Source organism: Aotus nancymaae, unplaced genomic scaffold (genome assembly GCF_030222135.1).
Source record: "Aotus nancymaae isolate 86718 unplaced genomic scaffold, 86718_ANA_hifiasm-v0.15.2.pri h1tg000036l, whole genome shotgun sequence".
Classification (NCBI taxonomy): domain Eukaryota; kingdom Metazoa; phylum Chordata; class Mammalia; order Primates; family Aotidae; genus Aotus; species Aotus nancymaae.
Genome location: NW_026988450.1, coordinates 45,037,838 through 45,053,868, shown reverse-complemented (window position 1 = coordinate 45,053,868; position 16,031 = coordinate 45,037,838). Strand labels below are relative to the sequence as shown.

At 41.9% G+C, this 16,031-nt stretch overlaps 1 protein-coding gene across 2 annotated transcripts in view; it reads right to left on the bottom strand.

The window, feature by feature from the left end:
* The window catches only part of PTDSS1 (phosphatidylserine synthase 1), a 69,790-nt gene extending 53,923 nt beyond the window's left edge, over positions 1 to 15,867 (bottom strand). For both annotated transcript variants that reach the window (XM_012467965.2, XM_012467966.2), the window contains exons 1-2: positions 15,661 to 15,867; positions 3,890 to 3,981 (exon numbers count right to left, since the gene is read on the bottom strand). In XM_012467965.2, the coding sequence (XP_012323388.1) occupies positions 3,890 to 3,981; positions 15,661 to 15,839 (271 nt within the window). In that variant the 5' untranslated portion in view covers positions 15,840 to 15,867. The remainder of the gene's footprint in view (positions 1 to 3,889; positions 3,982 to 15,660) is intronic.
* Positions 15,868 to 16,031: the final 164 nt, after the last annotated feature.

Genomic DNA, 16,031 nt, shown 5'->3' with positions numbered 1-16,031 from the left:
ACTGCAGGCACATCCCTAAAACTGCCTGTGAAGGAGAGGGCAAGTTTGGAGCTCCATTTCTACCATTCATTTTTCATTACTTAATTTAAGAATATGTGCCAAGGGTGAGGAGAATGGAAAATAAGGAGACAAGACTAAGGGAGAAAGGGCACGTATACTCCACTCACAGAGGCAGCCACTCAGCACGGGCTCCTGGGGAGTCCTGTGGCCTGAGAGCTGGTCTGATAGGGGAGGCCACACACCTCAGGGGCACCCTGCCCAGGGCCCTCCCAACTCCCCACTATCTCCACTGGCACCTTCCAAAGCCATTCCTAATTTAAAAATATTCAGTAACATTCTTTTATGTGAAAAAGTTAGTTTTACTACTCTTGGGTAAAGTGTAAATAAACAGATCTTCAGAAAACAAAGTAAGCACAGTACGTTTGCTATATACACATGGCTTCAAGAGAATCCATGCCCTCCCTTCGCTGACTAATGTCCCAGTCCCTCCGGCACAGGACACTGAGCTGTCATCCTCCTTGTTCATAGCTTCCATACCTATCTGAAACCTTATTTTTGGCAGGGTCTGCCTCTCGGTGAATGGTGTGTGTGTCTGTGTGTGTGTGTGTGTGTGTGTGTAAGTACACGGGAGGAGGGGAAAGGATGGTAAGGCAGAAATAGAGTAGAAACAGGAGAAAGTTGGAAGGGTTAGATCAATGTGTCAGCTCCTGCCAGTCACAGACAACACATGGGCAACGGAGGAGCATCAACTCAGTCACCACTCACCTCCTGTGGGATGCAAAGCATGCTAGGTCCAGGCCAACAAAGACCCCACCCTGGGGGAAAAGACAAGCCAGGGACTGACAGAAAAAAAAAAGAAACAGGAGGAGATAGGAGATAGAAACATATTATGGAGAAAGTCAGAGATAAAGCACATTGCAGAGATAAAGGACCTAATGAGAGATATGACCAGAACAGCACTGAGGAAGGAAAATGCACAGCTGGGGCCCTGCCAGCCGGCTGACATCAAAGGCTGGGGAACGTGGTGGCATATTTCAGCCTTCTCACTGGTAAACTGAGCCGGCTGAACTAGGTGAGCTCTGTGGCTCCTCCCCACTTTGTATATCACAAAGTCCATGCAGCCAGGATAAGAAAACCAAGCTTCAGTTTTATCTTTCCAAAATCAAAACAAAAGCACAGTCCCACAATGAGAGATTGAGCAGGTGAAGTCAACTTTGAAGATTAGAGGACTTCATTGGGGAACAGAGGCAAAGTCAGCAGAAATCACACAAAACGTTACATCGAATAGATCTAATCCCATAACCTTCAGTGCCTTTGGTACCTCAAGAAAAACATCTGCTAATGAAGCCCCAATACTCAGCTCCTGCTAAAGACTCAGAGAAGGGATGGCTGTAAAAATCACAGCGATTGAGAGACTAATCTTTTAGAATCCTCATACTTCTAAAACGGCTCTGGACTCAGAAACAGCAAATTTTTTATAAAGAGCCAAAAAGAAACCCTGGAGAACTAAGCAACAAGTAACACAGTTGAGGAAAGCTGAAGACTTAAAGAACAGACCTGATACCTTTGCACTGATCAGTTTCCTGAGCACATATGCATGTATCATGCTCTGACAGACTGACAGGGGAAAAACAAAGACAGGAAAGGGGACATAAGGGAAATAAGAGAAATGGCCATGGCATTGAGTGATGACAAAGAAGGAAGCAGCAGATCACAGGATGCAGAAGGCAGAATGGCTGAGGGGAAGGGGAATAAACTGTCACTACCATCTGAATAGTCACCTAGTCACATTTTAGAGGCTCCACATGTCTGCCTTGCATTGAGTTGGTATGTAACCCGAGAGAGTTTGCCATTTCCTTGCTTTGAGTTGTATTCGTAAGCCACCTTTGTATGGAAAGGCCAGGACCCAGCGCTCAGGAAACCCACCTTTGGCTGGCACTCTTGAAGGAGAGGAGGATCTATATAACACCCAAGCTCTCCTCTAACCTAAAATTCAATGGGAGGGAAAGGAAAGTTGGCAAAGAGCCAAAAAGTTGTTTGACATCAGGAATTTTTTCCGGCAAATTTGATAGCAGGAATCCTAGCTGCTCAGGCGGCTGAGGATGGAGGACTGCCTGATGCCAAGAGTTCAAGACCAGTCTGGGCAACATAGTGAGACCCCATCTCTATCTACAAAAAATACAAAAAATTAGCTGGGTGTGGTGGTGTATGCCTGCAGTTCCAGCTGCTCAGGAGGCTGAGGTAGGATAGCTTGAGCCCAGGAGTTTGAGGATGCAGTGCCCTATAATCACACTTGTGAATAGCTATTGCACTCCAGCCTGGGTAACACAGCAAGACTCCATCTCCAAAAATAAAAAAATAAAATAAAATAAGTCCTATAGCAGGGTCAACACCCCTTCATTCCATGACTTTCCCATATTATGCATATATTGTCTTCATACCCTGATGACTGAGCATTACCAGAACCATCAATCCTTACGGAAAAGCCAAACTACACTTGACTTATCTGCATAAGGTATGCAGATTTCCATTAAAAAAATCTTTTTAACTTAAAAGCTTGCATGTTTGGAGAGCTAAACTCAGCTCCCAAATAACTTGGCTATGTAGAACAATTCATTCTCTGAGGGATTCAGAGTCATGGTTTTATCAGTGTGATTATTATGCTACTCTGCTACATACTAAAACCACTACATTCTTATAAACACAGTGCCACATAAGAGTCTGCCTCCAGAGCCCATGCTCTTAACTATGATGCAAAACTCAGATTTTTTTTTAAATCTATCTTTTTCTAGATGATTCGTATCTCAAAAAATAGAACAAAAATCCACTGCTACCATCTTAGGAAGCCTGAAGGCCTTGACATGGAACATTTCCAGGTAGCATCTGATAACATTCATAATGAGCTTCTTATATTACACATGATAGCCTACTGAATCGCATGGGCAGTTACAGAAGAAATGCAGCCTAAAGCATGACATTTAAAACCCAAGTAGAGCTGGCCTATGGTTATGGAGAATAACCCATAAGAAAGACTGGAACAATTTCCAAATATCATTAAAAAAAAAAATAGAAGACAAGAGTGAGCATTTAGAAATGGTTATGGAGATTTGGTTCAATTCATTTCTTTAGAGAACAAACAAAACAAAACAAAAAAGAAATAAAAAGAAATGGTTATGGAGAAAAAGTAGAGAATATTCTAGTGGGAAGATACTGAAAGGGAATAAGAAAAAAGAAAGCAACTTTTAAGGAACAATTTGGAGGAAAGGGATGAATTGTGAGCATGACAGAATACCAAACTTGATTTTTAAACAAAAGTTTTGCCTCACTCCATAATCATGATGGGCGCACAATTCACAGTAATAATTGTCTTTTTTTCCTGCTGATGAAAATTCATATCCCAAATGCATAATCAGCAAAGTTAATGGTGATAAAAGATCTCTCAGGACAACCCATTTAAGTAATACTCATTATAGCATTGACCCTGTCCTTAGCAAAAAGGAAGAACTCAGCAGTAATGGAGTATTTTATGACTCATCTGATAATAACAAAAACAGCCACAGAAAAACCACATTTATTGAGAAACCACATTTATAATTTGTCAGTCACATTCACAGTGTTTAACATGCCCCAATTTAGTTAACCCTCACAACCATACCTATCTGTTATCTCCATTTTATAGAAGGAAACTGAAGCACTCTTAGCACTCTTAGGGGGCTTCCCTGGAGCTAGGAAGTGGCAGAATGGGCAGTCTGCCTCCAGAGCCTGTGCACCTAAACCCTACACAAAACTCAGATTATTTCTTTATTCCATCTTCTAGATGATTCATCTTAAAAAAAACTAGAAAGGCACAACACATAGGAGAAATGTGGTAACACATGTCATCACTTACCATTGGGGAAGGCTAACACGCTGATGATAAGAAAGAAGAAGATAACAGAGAGGATGCCTCTCCAGATGTTGTCTTCTGGAACAGAGTCATCCCTGAAAATAGAAAAACAATATTGAACATTTACTTTCAGATCTAAATAGAAAACCTAGTGGAAGGAAGACTTCTACGTTCTAAAAACTAGGGGACTACTAGATGTAGGACAGGATTGAATAGGTTCTGAAATGAGATTATATAGATCATATAATATTTCTTAGATCATTATATGTCCAAACAGCACTAACAAACTAATGCCGACTTAATTTCATAGACCTGCTTATAAAACCAGACTACATGATCAGATACTTTTTACCTTCCAGTGAAGTGCACTTTTAATAGACACCTAACAGTTGAATCTCTGCCCAGAGGTTATAAACGTGGCCCTCAAAATGCCAGCATGATCTTTACTAGGGTAGCTGTGATGCCTTCTGGCTTAGGTAGGGAGGCCCGACATCCAATTTCCAGGAGCACTAGTTTTTACTTAAGAATGGCTGCACACTGAGGGCATACAATGTCCTCATTCAGACTGACATCACGTTGCTGACATTGGGAATGATGATGACAATAGCAATAGCCTCCGTTTATCTGTCTACTGTGTGCCAGGCACTGAACAGGCAGTTTATAAACATTATCTCTAATGGTCACAAGTTTGCAAAATGAAGTATTATCAACCACATTTTATAAAATGAGGTTGTAAAAGTTCAGAAAGGTTAAGTAACTTGTCTGAGGTTGTATAGGTAAGATGTGGCTAAGCTGCCATTCAAAACCAGGTCGGCTTCGACACCAAAGAAAATGATTGTTCCCTCAAGCCGAGCTGTCTCATGAAAAAATGATCTGTGATCCTAAATCCGCCTGACTTATGTTAGAGGCACAGGGTTGGTATAAGAGACATTGACAGGACATACAATATGTAGGATACAAATTAAAAGCAAGGCTGAAATTAACAACCATTGCATGGGAAAAGAAGGTAGATTCCTAACTCATACTTTATAATAAATATATTCTGGAAGATTCAAAAAATTAACAAACAATACTGGAAGAAATTGGAGAATTAAAAAAACAAATGAACCTCAAAGCAAAGCAATCAACAATCATGAAGTGGGGTAAATTCACATGGCAAAGAAATCAGTAACAAAATCAAAGGAAAAGAGGTAAACTTGGAGAAAAAAATTTACAACTCATATCAAGACAAAAGACTAATTTCCTTAATATGCAAAGCATTTTCCCTAAAATCAATTAACAGAAAGAACAACAAATAAACATAGAAAAACAAATAGAAAAACGGGGAAAAGATATGAAGAGTTTGTTCACAGAGTAAAAAATCTAAGGACCTCAGAAGTGAAAAGAGAGTCAACCTCATTCACGGTTAAGTTAAAATAAACACCATTTTAAAAATCTACCTTACTGATAAATGTAAAACTTTAATGACTGAGCTGGGGAGGATATGAAGAAACAGGAAAATAGGCATGCTCATACATTGCTAGTAGCAGTATAAACTGAAATCACGTTTATGGAGGGCAAGTTGGCAATATTTTAAGTCTACAAATGCATATACTCTGTGACTCAGCAATTTCACTTTTGGGAATTTATCCTCCAGATAAACTCGCATTCATGCAAAAATGACATATATCCCGGATTGTTCACTATGGCATCACATGTATTCATAAAAAGTTGGAAACAACTGAAGTGTCCACCAGAAGGAGACTGAGGAAATAAATCACAGTCCAGTCTCACAATGGAAAGCTAGGCAGCCATTAAAAAAAAAAAAGGAAGCTTTTAAAGAATCAACTGACTCAGAATAATTTAAAAGGCATCATTAAGTAAATAAAGCAAATTGCAGAATAGTGGGTATAATAAGCAACTGTTTGAGCAAAACAAGGTGGAGGAATGTGTATGGGTATGTAGCTTATAATTTGTGCTTATATCTGCAGAGAATGTCACTGAAAATCCACCCACAAAATGATGACACTGGGTTTTCTCCAAAGAGGAAAAATGAGGAGCTGGGGAGAAGGATGCAGTGGGACTTCACCCCAGATCCTTTGATGTAGCTTATATTTCAAGTGACGTGAATACATCATTCTCTTTAAAAACATTAATTAAAATTTTAATTAATGGGTTATTATTAACCACAAATAAGTAGCTAAGGCAAATCAGTAAATTAGTCTCTATTTAAAATTATCTATCTGTCAAAATGCTTGAAAATATACATCAGCACTAAATTTATAACGAGATGAGTAATACATTAGGATATAAAAACAATGAAATGGCAGTTTTGTAAATTTTGAGCAATTTTAATAGAAAAAGAGGATTAAATGGATGGCCTAGTTTCAGAGGGGAAAAAATGTTGATTAAATGGAATAAAATAGCAGTTGGGTCTGAAAAGCTGGCAGTTTTATATTTGTCTAATTAGGAAAAAAATGTATTAATGGAAGACAGTGAGGCCTTTAGATAAACTGAAATTATGCAGTATGGGAAGATCAAACTACCACAATCAAAGATTAGGGGATAGGAGAGTGAGTTTATGAAGCCCTGTGAGTCCTATCAGACTAGAAGGCCCAATGTCACATTCTGAGTTTTGAGAGCAGAGAGGGTGTCCCCACCTCATCTAGAACAGCCCCTTACCAATCTGTGGTGGGGGTGCACAAAAAGAACTGAATGCCTGGCAGGTGAGGATGCCCAGCACCCCTCTGGCCACAGAGTACACAGGTCCATTCTGTAAGGCCTGGTGTGAGTCCCTCCTCTCTGAACCCTGAATAATCCAAAGATTTAACCACATGCTGAGTTTTCCATAGTTGATCATGAAACAGAACGTGGCTGCAGAGTCCACATGAGTGGACCCCAAATGAGGGGACAAGATCTAGTACCCACGGATGGCCACTATATTCTAGTGGTTTTGCGTGTTAGCTCTCTGAATCTTCCTAACACTCTAAAGCGGGAAATGATCATAATCTGCATTTTACTGATAGGGCCTGGCCCCGAAGTACAAGCTCTTTCCCTTGCAGGAGGTCATACAGTGCAGTAACTGTTACAGGCTGGGGCCAGACCACCAGCCTGTGTGACCTTGGACAGATTACTTAACCTCTCAATGCCCAGTTTCTTCCTCAGTAAACAGAGGATGGTAATAGTTCTACCTCATAGGGTTGTGTGAGGATTAAAAAACTTAACACATGCAAAGCACTTAAAACAGTGCCTGGCACAGAGTTAGTGTCCATTATTATCACGAGTTCACAAGCTCTGAATGTTCTTCATTTATATCCATCATTCCTTCATCTGGTTAATGCCTATCATTGGGTAGGGACTCTTTGAGGGCTGAGATGAAGAGACACGGCCCTTATTCTTGAGTGGATCAAGATAAAAAAGGACAATGAGACATTATCTTAGTATAGTCTCGCCCTGAAGGAAATGTTTTTCATGTATAGAAACTATCTCTGACAAACTCCAAAAAAGCCCAGGCATTCACCTGTGATTGGCCCCTTGGGGGATTGTAACTGTCTCCCCTGGCTTTGCGAGGCTGCAACGTAGTTCCTGCTTCTCAGGAAAGATCGTGACTTGTGGTGTGGGCTGCCCAATCCTCATCTTGGTAATTCCTGGAGTAAAGGTACTTGCTCAACTAAGACATTTTGGTTCACAGCAACAAAAAATAAGAAGACTTAAAACTTTCCATTGTGATGCTGTGACACCTCCTTGACTTCTTCCCTGGGTCTACCACAGATACTAACTTCAAAATGCCTCAGTCTGTACCGCCCTGGACACTCCAGAGAACTTTCACAGCTGGTATTTTATTTAACTGCTCCACAGTTCTGTGGGGAAGGCAGGGCGAATATTATCTTTGTTTGAAAGATGAGGAAAATTAAGCTCTTGGTTTATCTTGCCCACAGTAGCACAAAAATAGAGGCAGAGTGGAAGTAAGTATGAGGGCTTCTGGAATGCTGGCTCTAGGTCAAGATTGCTATTATACATTCTCCAATAAGGACACAAACAGACAAGTTTAGGGAGGCAAAGTCTTCCTCCCTCTCTAAACTTAGGAGGTGCTCCTGAAGTGCTCCAGCATAACACTGACCATAGACTGTCAAAATACCAAATGTGGCCGGGCACAGTGACTCATGCCTGTAATCCCAGCACTTTGGGAGGCCTAGGCAGGTGGATCATGAGGTCAGGAGTTGGAGACCAGCCTGACCAACATAGTGAAACCCTGTCTCTACTAAAATACAAAAATTAGCCAGGTGTGGTGGCATGCACCTCTAATCCAGCTACTCGGGAGGCTGAGGCAAGAGAATCGCTTGAACCTGGGAGGCGGAGGCTGGAGTGAGCCAAGATCGTGCCACTGCACCAGCCTGGGCGACAGAGCAAGACTCCAAAAAAAGAAAATACCAAATGTATAGCTTAAAGTAAGAAAGCTCCCCAAGGCACAAGTCCCACCTCATTTCCCCAAGGTAGCCCTGGTGCCTGGCACAATGCTCTGGCACACAGCAGACATCTACTTGCTGGTGACAAGAATGTAGGTGGCAAGAATGAGCAAGATGATATGGCAGAGTAGGCCAAGCAAATCAGGTAACATGAGTGAGGGGTCTCAGCCTGACCCACAGGGTCCACTGGCAGCGATCTCCCTGTCCCCTTGCAGAGGGTTGGCTACAGAGGGCTATTGAGACCATCAGCAAATATCTAAAAGCCCAGTAACACCTTGGCTTCTTCTGCAGAGCACTGTTTCAACTAGGATAGGGAACTACCCAAAGAGACAACATCTTAGCAGGAAAAGTGTCAGGAAAGCCCCGAGTTTAAAAAAAAGAAAGAAGTTTGCACTCCAAAGAATTTTCAGACTCCGACTCTGATTCTGTGTCAATTTAATATCTGAGTACAGGAATTTGACCAGAGGGGTGGTAACTTCAGGAAACCAAAGCAGACTCCATTTACTCGCCTACGATCTTTTAGACAAGTCTTCCTCCCCGGGGTCAGGCAGCCAGGAATGCCTAGCCTTTATTACGATTCCTAAGGCTTCTAGGTCAATTGTCCCTCTCCCCTTCCAGTCTTTCCCCTCATTACCTTTAATATGAGTTCTTGAAATAGAGACCTATAGGTTCATGTTTAGATGAGTCACTGTTAAGGATCATCTCTCCCAATACAAAATTTAATCCCAGGTTACATGGTAGACCAATGTTAAGTAGCTTAGATATTACCTTTAATACCACATTCATCGTATTTTATAGAAAGTTATGATCTTTGTCAAGAATTATGGGTGAGATATCAACTAAAGGAAAAGAAAGGTGATAATTTTTTAAATTCTTATTGGATAAATGATTTCATGCATTCCATTCATTCAGCATTTACTGGATGTCTATCTTGGGATGATTAAGATAACCGGCCTCAAGCAGCTGACACAGAAACAAATATTATGACATGAGAGATACAATAATAACAAGTATTTGGAAGGATATAAACATTTCTTCCTCTGTGCTTCTTGGAACAATTGAGAAAGGTGTCTTAGAGGGGAACCATCTCAATGGATTGTGAAGGATGCCAAGGGCTCACGTGTGGGCAGGAGGTGACTTTCAGTCTGAGAGATGGCAGCCCTGCCTAGGTGTGGGACATGCGAGCTGTTAGGGCCTGCTGGGTGTCGGGTGTGCTGTGTGTGGAAGGAGGGATAGGGGTGGGAAAGTAGACTTACTCCATAACAAAGGACCCTGGAGTCCAGCTAGTACTTTCCCATAGGTGATGGGCATCTACTGAAATACCAAGAGATGTCAACTAGCTTTGGTATTATCTTTAACATCATACTAATTTCGTTTTATGGAAAGTCATGATCCTTGTGAAGAATTACAGATAAGTTATCAACTAAAGGAGGAGAAATGTGATACATTTTAAAGTACTTATTGGATAAATGAGAATTTTAAACAGGGAAAAATGGAACCATGAGTTTGTCTAAAAAGATCACAGGGGGAGCACTGGAGGGAGGGGGAGCCAGGGCCTGGGAGTCAGCGATCCCAAAGGGTTGGGAGTTTGCTGAGCAAAGGCTTGGGAATGGAAAGAGAACAGCCCTGAAAGCTATAAAGGCCCAATCAGACCTGGTGAAGATAAACCAGATGGTGAACTCCAGGTTGGCAGAAACCTAGGCTAGAAGGAATGAGGACTATGGAACTGTTGAAATGAATTAACTGAATGAAATGGGATGCCAGGGCTGAGGAAGCAGTGCAAGATGACAGGACTAGTCTTGGTTTTGGATTAGTTAAGACTGAAAAACTGTAACTTCTCTACAGAAATCTGGGGCAATAGGAATTCTGTCACAAGATAAATTGTGTTACATCTGGTAATAGAACTACATCTAAAATGCTAAGCACAGTTTATTCAGAACAGATGAATTTGAATAAAGGTTGCTTACTAAAAAGGAGTCTGAAAAGCAGCAGTTCCTAGGTATACAATCTCTGTGGGGTAAGGCATCATCTAAGCCAAATAAATATTTAAGTCACCCAAGTGCCTATTCACTGAGGAAGACCCCAAAGAAACATACGGCACATTTCCCCCTTTAATAAATTAGAAATTGTATTATGGACATAAAACTGGAAATAAGTATAAGAAAAAATATAAAATATTAAGTTCAATAAAAAATTTGACTCAAATAGTAACCAGGGAAAAGAAATGTTAACAATCATTGATAACTGGACCTCAGGTGCAACCAAACACAATGCTCACCTCCTGGGCTGGTTTAATCCTAGCCCACAATCGCTATAGATGATCACCTACCATTGCTAGTATCGGAGAACAAGGGCAGGCAGGCCTTTTGTTACTAGGAGAAAAGGAACATGATGTATATAAAGGAAACAGGATCAAGACAACTGAATCAGCAGTATCAGCGGACATTTTCTGATGGGAATTTATGTGGTCGAGAGGGAAAGAACAAGGAAGGCTAGCAAGTATCCATAAGCAACCCAATACAGGTGGCCAGAAGTATGCCCCAATGATATGATGGTGAACTGCAATTCCAAAGCCAATAAGGGAAATTAAGTAAAAACCGTTATTAACAAATCAATCAATCAATCAATCAATCAGGTCTGTCTCCTTTGTTCTAAACCAGGAGAAATGAAGCATAGGCAAACTGATGATCACTTAAGTACACAAATCCACAGAAAGGCAATTTCCTCTAGGTAAGTAACAATTTTTGTTGGACAGGTGCTAACAAAAGCTGATTCTACTGGTCAATGGCAGGTCCCTCTTAAGGAGAGGTGGGCTTCTTTGAATGTGAATTAATAGCTTCTGGTGTTTTCTATATCTAAGGCTTGAGTTTTTTAAACTAAACCCATTCAATATTTCCAAGTTTACCAACTTCTGAATGCAGAGTAAATATGAGGGTATCTTAAAGGTAATTATTAAACTCTGAGCTTGAGATAAGTTTTCCTTTCCCTTCTTTGGCTGAACAAACTTCTAAGACATATGTGTAAATAGTTATTTATAAAAATACTATGTATTTTTTAATAGAGATGGGGTCTTGCTTTGTTAGCCAGGTTGGTCTTGAACTCTTGGCCTCAAGCAATCCTCCCACCTTGGGTTCCCAAAGTGCTAGGATTACAGGCATAAGCCATCGTGCCCAGCCTACTTATTCTAAAATGTGGCAAACTGCTTTTCTTTTGAGACAGGGTCTTATTCTGTTCAGTGAGTATGGTGGAGGCTGGAATATGGTGGTGTGATCTCAGCTAACTGCAGCCTCTGCCTCCTGGCCTCAGGTGCTCCTCTTATCTCAGCCTCCAGGTGCATGCCACCACACCAAGCTAATTTTTATTTTGTTTTGTTTTGTAGAGATGGGTTTTACCATGTTGCCCACACTAGAAATGAGCTTTTTCAAATAGGAAAATGATTAGGTAGTATCTAACTTTATTTTTAATGATGGTGATAAAGACAGGAGATTTAAACACTACGGTTTAACAGGGAATTGGCCTAAGGGCCATCTAACAAAAGAACTACTGGACAAATCCAAATTTGTCTCAGACTTCAGTACAAGGTATCTAATCCTCTGTAATCTTAAATTCTTTCTGGGTCTCTGAAGCACGTGACAGTACCCAGGTACTGTTTCTCACATACTGGCTATACGACATCCCAAAAGTATACTTTCTTCTGTGTTTTCTTTTTTTTTTTTTTTTTTTGAGACGGAGTTTCGCTCTTGATACCCAGGCTGGAGTGCAATGGCGCGATCTCGGCTCACCGCAACCTCCGCCTCCTGGGTTCAGGCAATTCTCCTGCCTCAGCCTCCTGAGTAGCTGGGATTACAGGCACGCGCCACCATGCCCAGCTAATTTTTTGTATTAGTAGAGACGGGGTTTCACCATGTCGACCAGGATGGTCTCGATCTCTTGACCTCGTGATCCACCCACCTCGGCCTCCCAATCTTCTGTGTTTTCTTAGACAACTAGTCTGTGCAAAACAAACCTTAAGGCATATTTTTTAAGTTTTACAGAAAGAATGCCACCAAACAATTGTCTAACTAAAATCCTTATAAAATAAGTATAAGGTACTGGAGTTAATCATTACGAAAGAGCATAGGATAAATTTTCATTTAAGAAGTCGTTACTTTCCATCTTTATGGAGGAAGATAGAGCTATCATTGTAATGACCCCAAAATGAGTGAGATTTAGTAAGTACTAATTCTGTTAATGGTGCTTATGATTTTATATAAAGTGAAACTTGTTACTAATTAGTTCTTCATTATGTGATTTCTGTGTCTTTATGAAATTAGTGGAAGAAATAAAATTGTTAACATTTTTGGAAGAGGCCACAGTCTGAGGTTCAGATTATAGTTCTTCTATTACTTTGGACAAGCTGTTAAAATTCATATTCATTTCTTATACTTTCACTGCTGCTATTTATTGACTGCCTTGGCAAAATATGATGTAAAGGGAAATTTCAGAAAAATGTGACTTTCCTTTTTTTATTTATTTGTTTACTCTTTTTTATTCTTTTTATGAGACAGAGTTTTGCTCTTGTCGCCCAGGCTGGAGTACAGTGGCACGATCTCGGCTCACTGCAATCTCCGCCTCCCAGGTTCAGGCAATTCTCCTGCCTCAGCCTCTTGAGTAGCTGAGACTACAGGCGCGAGCCACCATGCCTGGCTAATTTTTGTATTTTTAGTAGAGACAGAGTTTCACCAGCTTGGCCAAGATGTTCTCGATCTCCTGATCTTGTGATCCACCCTCCTCAGCCTCCCAAAGTGCTGGGATTACAGGCATGAGCCACTGTGCCTGGCCGAATGTGACTTTCTATATAAGAAGAGAGAAAGAGAAATCTATTTTGAAAGGACCTAGAATAATATTAAAGATGAAAGGCTGAAACAAATGGCTCATTCTTGCTTCTCATTATTTAAAACAAAATACTACAATTATTTTTCTAATTTCCAAAGAAACTCCCTCACTAATTTCATTATTTCAAACCCATACATAAGATGAAGTTAAACTGAAGCTAACATGAAACAGGTATTATGTTATTTATTGTCTATTTCTCTAATGCTTTTATCGTTCTTCTCAATTACTGAGGATACTCATTCAATAACAAATATAACTTAGAAGACACTAGCATACAATGAAATCACATCATAATAACAACTAATGTTTATTAAGCACTTAATACTTGCCATGCACTGAGCTAAACAGATTATCTAAAAAGATGAATTTAATCCTCATGACAGATAATCCTGACAGATTAATATATTGATATTTTCATTTTACATACAGATAAGAAAACTGAGGCCTAGCAAAATTATGTGGTCACACAGCTATTAAGTGATAAAATCAGGCAACATAATGAAGTATTTCAAAGTAACCATAGTTAGCGACATGACTGATTTCTCTCCAAAGCCAGAAATACGTCTGGTCAGGTACTGTGGAAAGATCTGGTCTTACCCTGTTGCACAACCTTAGCAGATTTTATAGTAATAGTGGCAGGATCCCTCAATCATTAAAGAGTAAGTAATCGTTACTTAAGCTTTATATCTTTAGGTAGATTCTTCCAAATGGATAAACACTTAGATAACAAGAACCAAGAGTCAAGTGAATCCTGGAGGTAAGGAACAAGTGTGATGTGGGAGGATATTAGTTTTATGAGGATTGGAAAAATTGCAGTTATTCCCAAGGGAGGCACAACCTCACTCCTGTGTACATAAACGACTGTGTAGGAGGCAATTTACTTTATGTTGTACAGCGCTGTCACATATGTCACAACACATTTAGTATCCTTTAACTGCTCCTCCTTCCAAATACTAGAAATTCTCTCAACCCTTGTGATTACCCAATATATATATCCCTACACATTTTCTGCTGACCCTGACAGAGAACCTTGATTGCTGGATAAAAATACTGGGAGAGAAGTAAACTGACATGAATTGTACATTGTGCACCAGGGACTCTGCTAAATGCATTCACACACATTCATTTAATCGTCATAACCCTGTATGAGGTAAGTACATATTTCATCACCATTTTACAAGTGTGGCCTCTGAGGCTCAGAGCAAGGTTATGCAACTTAACCAAGGACACACAGCCAGTTTTGAAACCAACAGTGTGGCTCAAAAACTACACTACTATAACTTGGCCTCTTAAGCCACAATGGCGAGGGAGGTGTGACTTTCCTTTCATTAAAGAGGTTCATTCAGAAAGTACAAATTCTTCTAAGTAGGAACCACGGTGTGTACCCCCTTATCAACCAGGGATAAATTCGTTCCCTGGGTTAGGGATGAGGGTCCACAGGCGCAGTGCCATAGAGTTACATGAGGTGTGTTCAAGATTTGGGCTGGGCAGCTCCTATGAACAGGCATATATTAGAATGTTATGTGTATGTTTTCAGGGGAATACGAGAGTTGTGTTATGCTGTGTGAGGTTTAAGCGTTTCATTTAACACACAGCAGTTACTATATACCAGGCACCATTAAAATAGCTGGTCAAGATCACATTTCAGCATGTATGTTAGGTAATGAGTGAGCTGGGCATGCATTGCGTGATGTGTGGTGGGCTGCTGTCTGTGCAGCTACGTACACAGAAGGTTATGGGTATTGGGCTGTGCTGGAAGGGAAAGGTCCGCGGTGATGTGTGTGTTTAGAGTGGCAGTTTGTGCTGCGGTATAGATGGTAGTGTTTGAGGCTGGGGGGAGGATTATGCTGGATTACTTGTGTGCAATGCAGACGGGAAGTGCTGCACGGGAAAGACGGTGTATGTAGCGCACATGTGGATTTTGTGTGCATTACAGATGATGCCGAATACCGGAGTTCCACAGGAAAGGATCTAGGTTGTGTCCTGGGCCTATGTATGGTGCGTGCAGGCGCTGTGGATTGGAGTGCTTCATATGTGTAGCGGTGTGTGCTAAAAGTGGTGCATACAAGATGATTCACGCGGTGTGCTGGGTAGGGACGGGGGCTAGAGCGGTGCAGAGGTGGGCCCCGCGTCGTGATGTTGTGTGGAGCGATGCTGAGTGTGGTGGGTGGGGATGGGGGGGGCGATCGTGCTAAGTGACTCGCGTGCGTTCCCTGTGTAACCGGAGGCGCTGTATGGAGAAGCAGCATTGAGGGGTGGGGGAACAGGCTACCGTGCTGTGAGACACCGGGCGGGCGGAGGGGCTGCGTGGGCGGCAGGCTGCCAGCGCGTGTGCGTGGAGCAGCCAGCCCGCTTCCTCACCCAGAGCCATGCCGGGCCATCCTCCCTGCCACCCTCCCTCCCGCGTCTTCTCTCGCCCTTGGACGCGCCCCCTGCACCACCGGGCCGCCCCACCTGGTAAAGGCGAAGTACATGAGGCTGACGATGGTGAAGCTGAGCAGGGTGATGGTGTGCGGCCGGTAGAAGAAGTCAATAGTGATGTCCTCCACTTGCTGCTCGTTGATCATCCGGAAATGCATTTTGTAGTTCACATCATCCTTGCTCAGGGTCCGGCTCCCCACGCAGGACGCCATGGCCCGCTTCCCCGTCCTGCCGCGGTGGCGGTGGTCCCAGCCCGCGGAGGCCGGGACCCCGGGGGTGACGAGCCACAGTAGGTGAATTGCCGGACTGCGAAGCCGGGTCTGGCGCCCAGCAAAGGCTGGGAGCTGAGGAAAGGACAGACGCGAGAGGGCGGGGTCGCGGCGCCGCCACCGTGGCTTGGGACA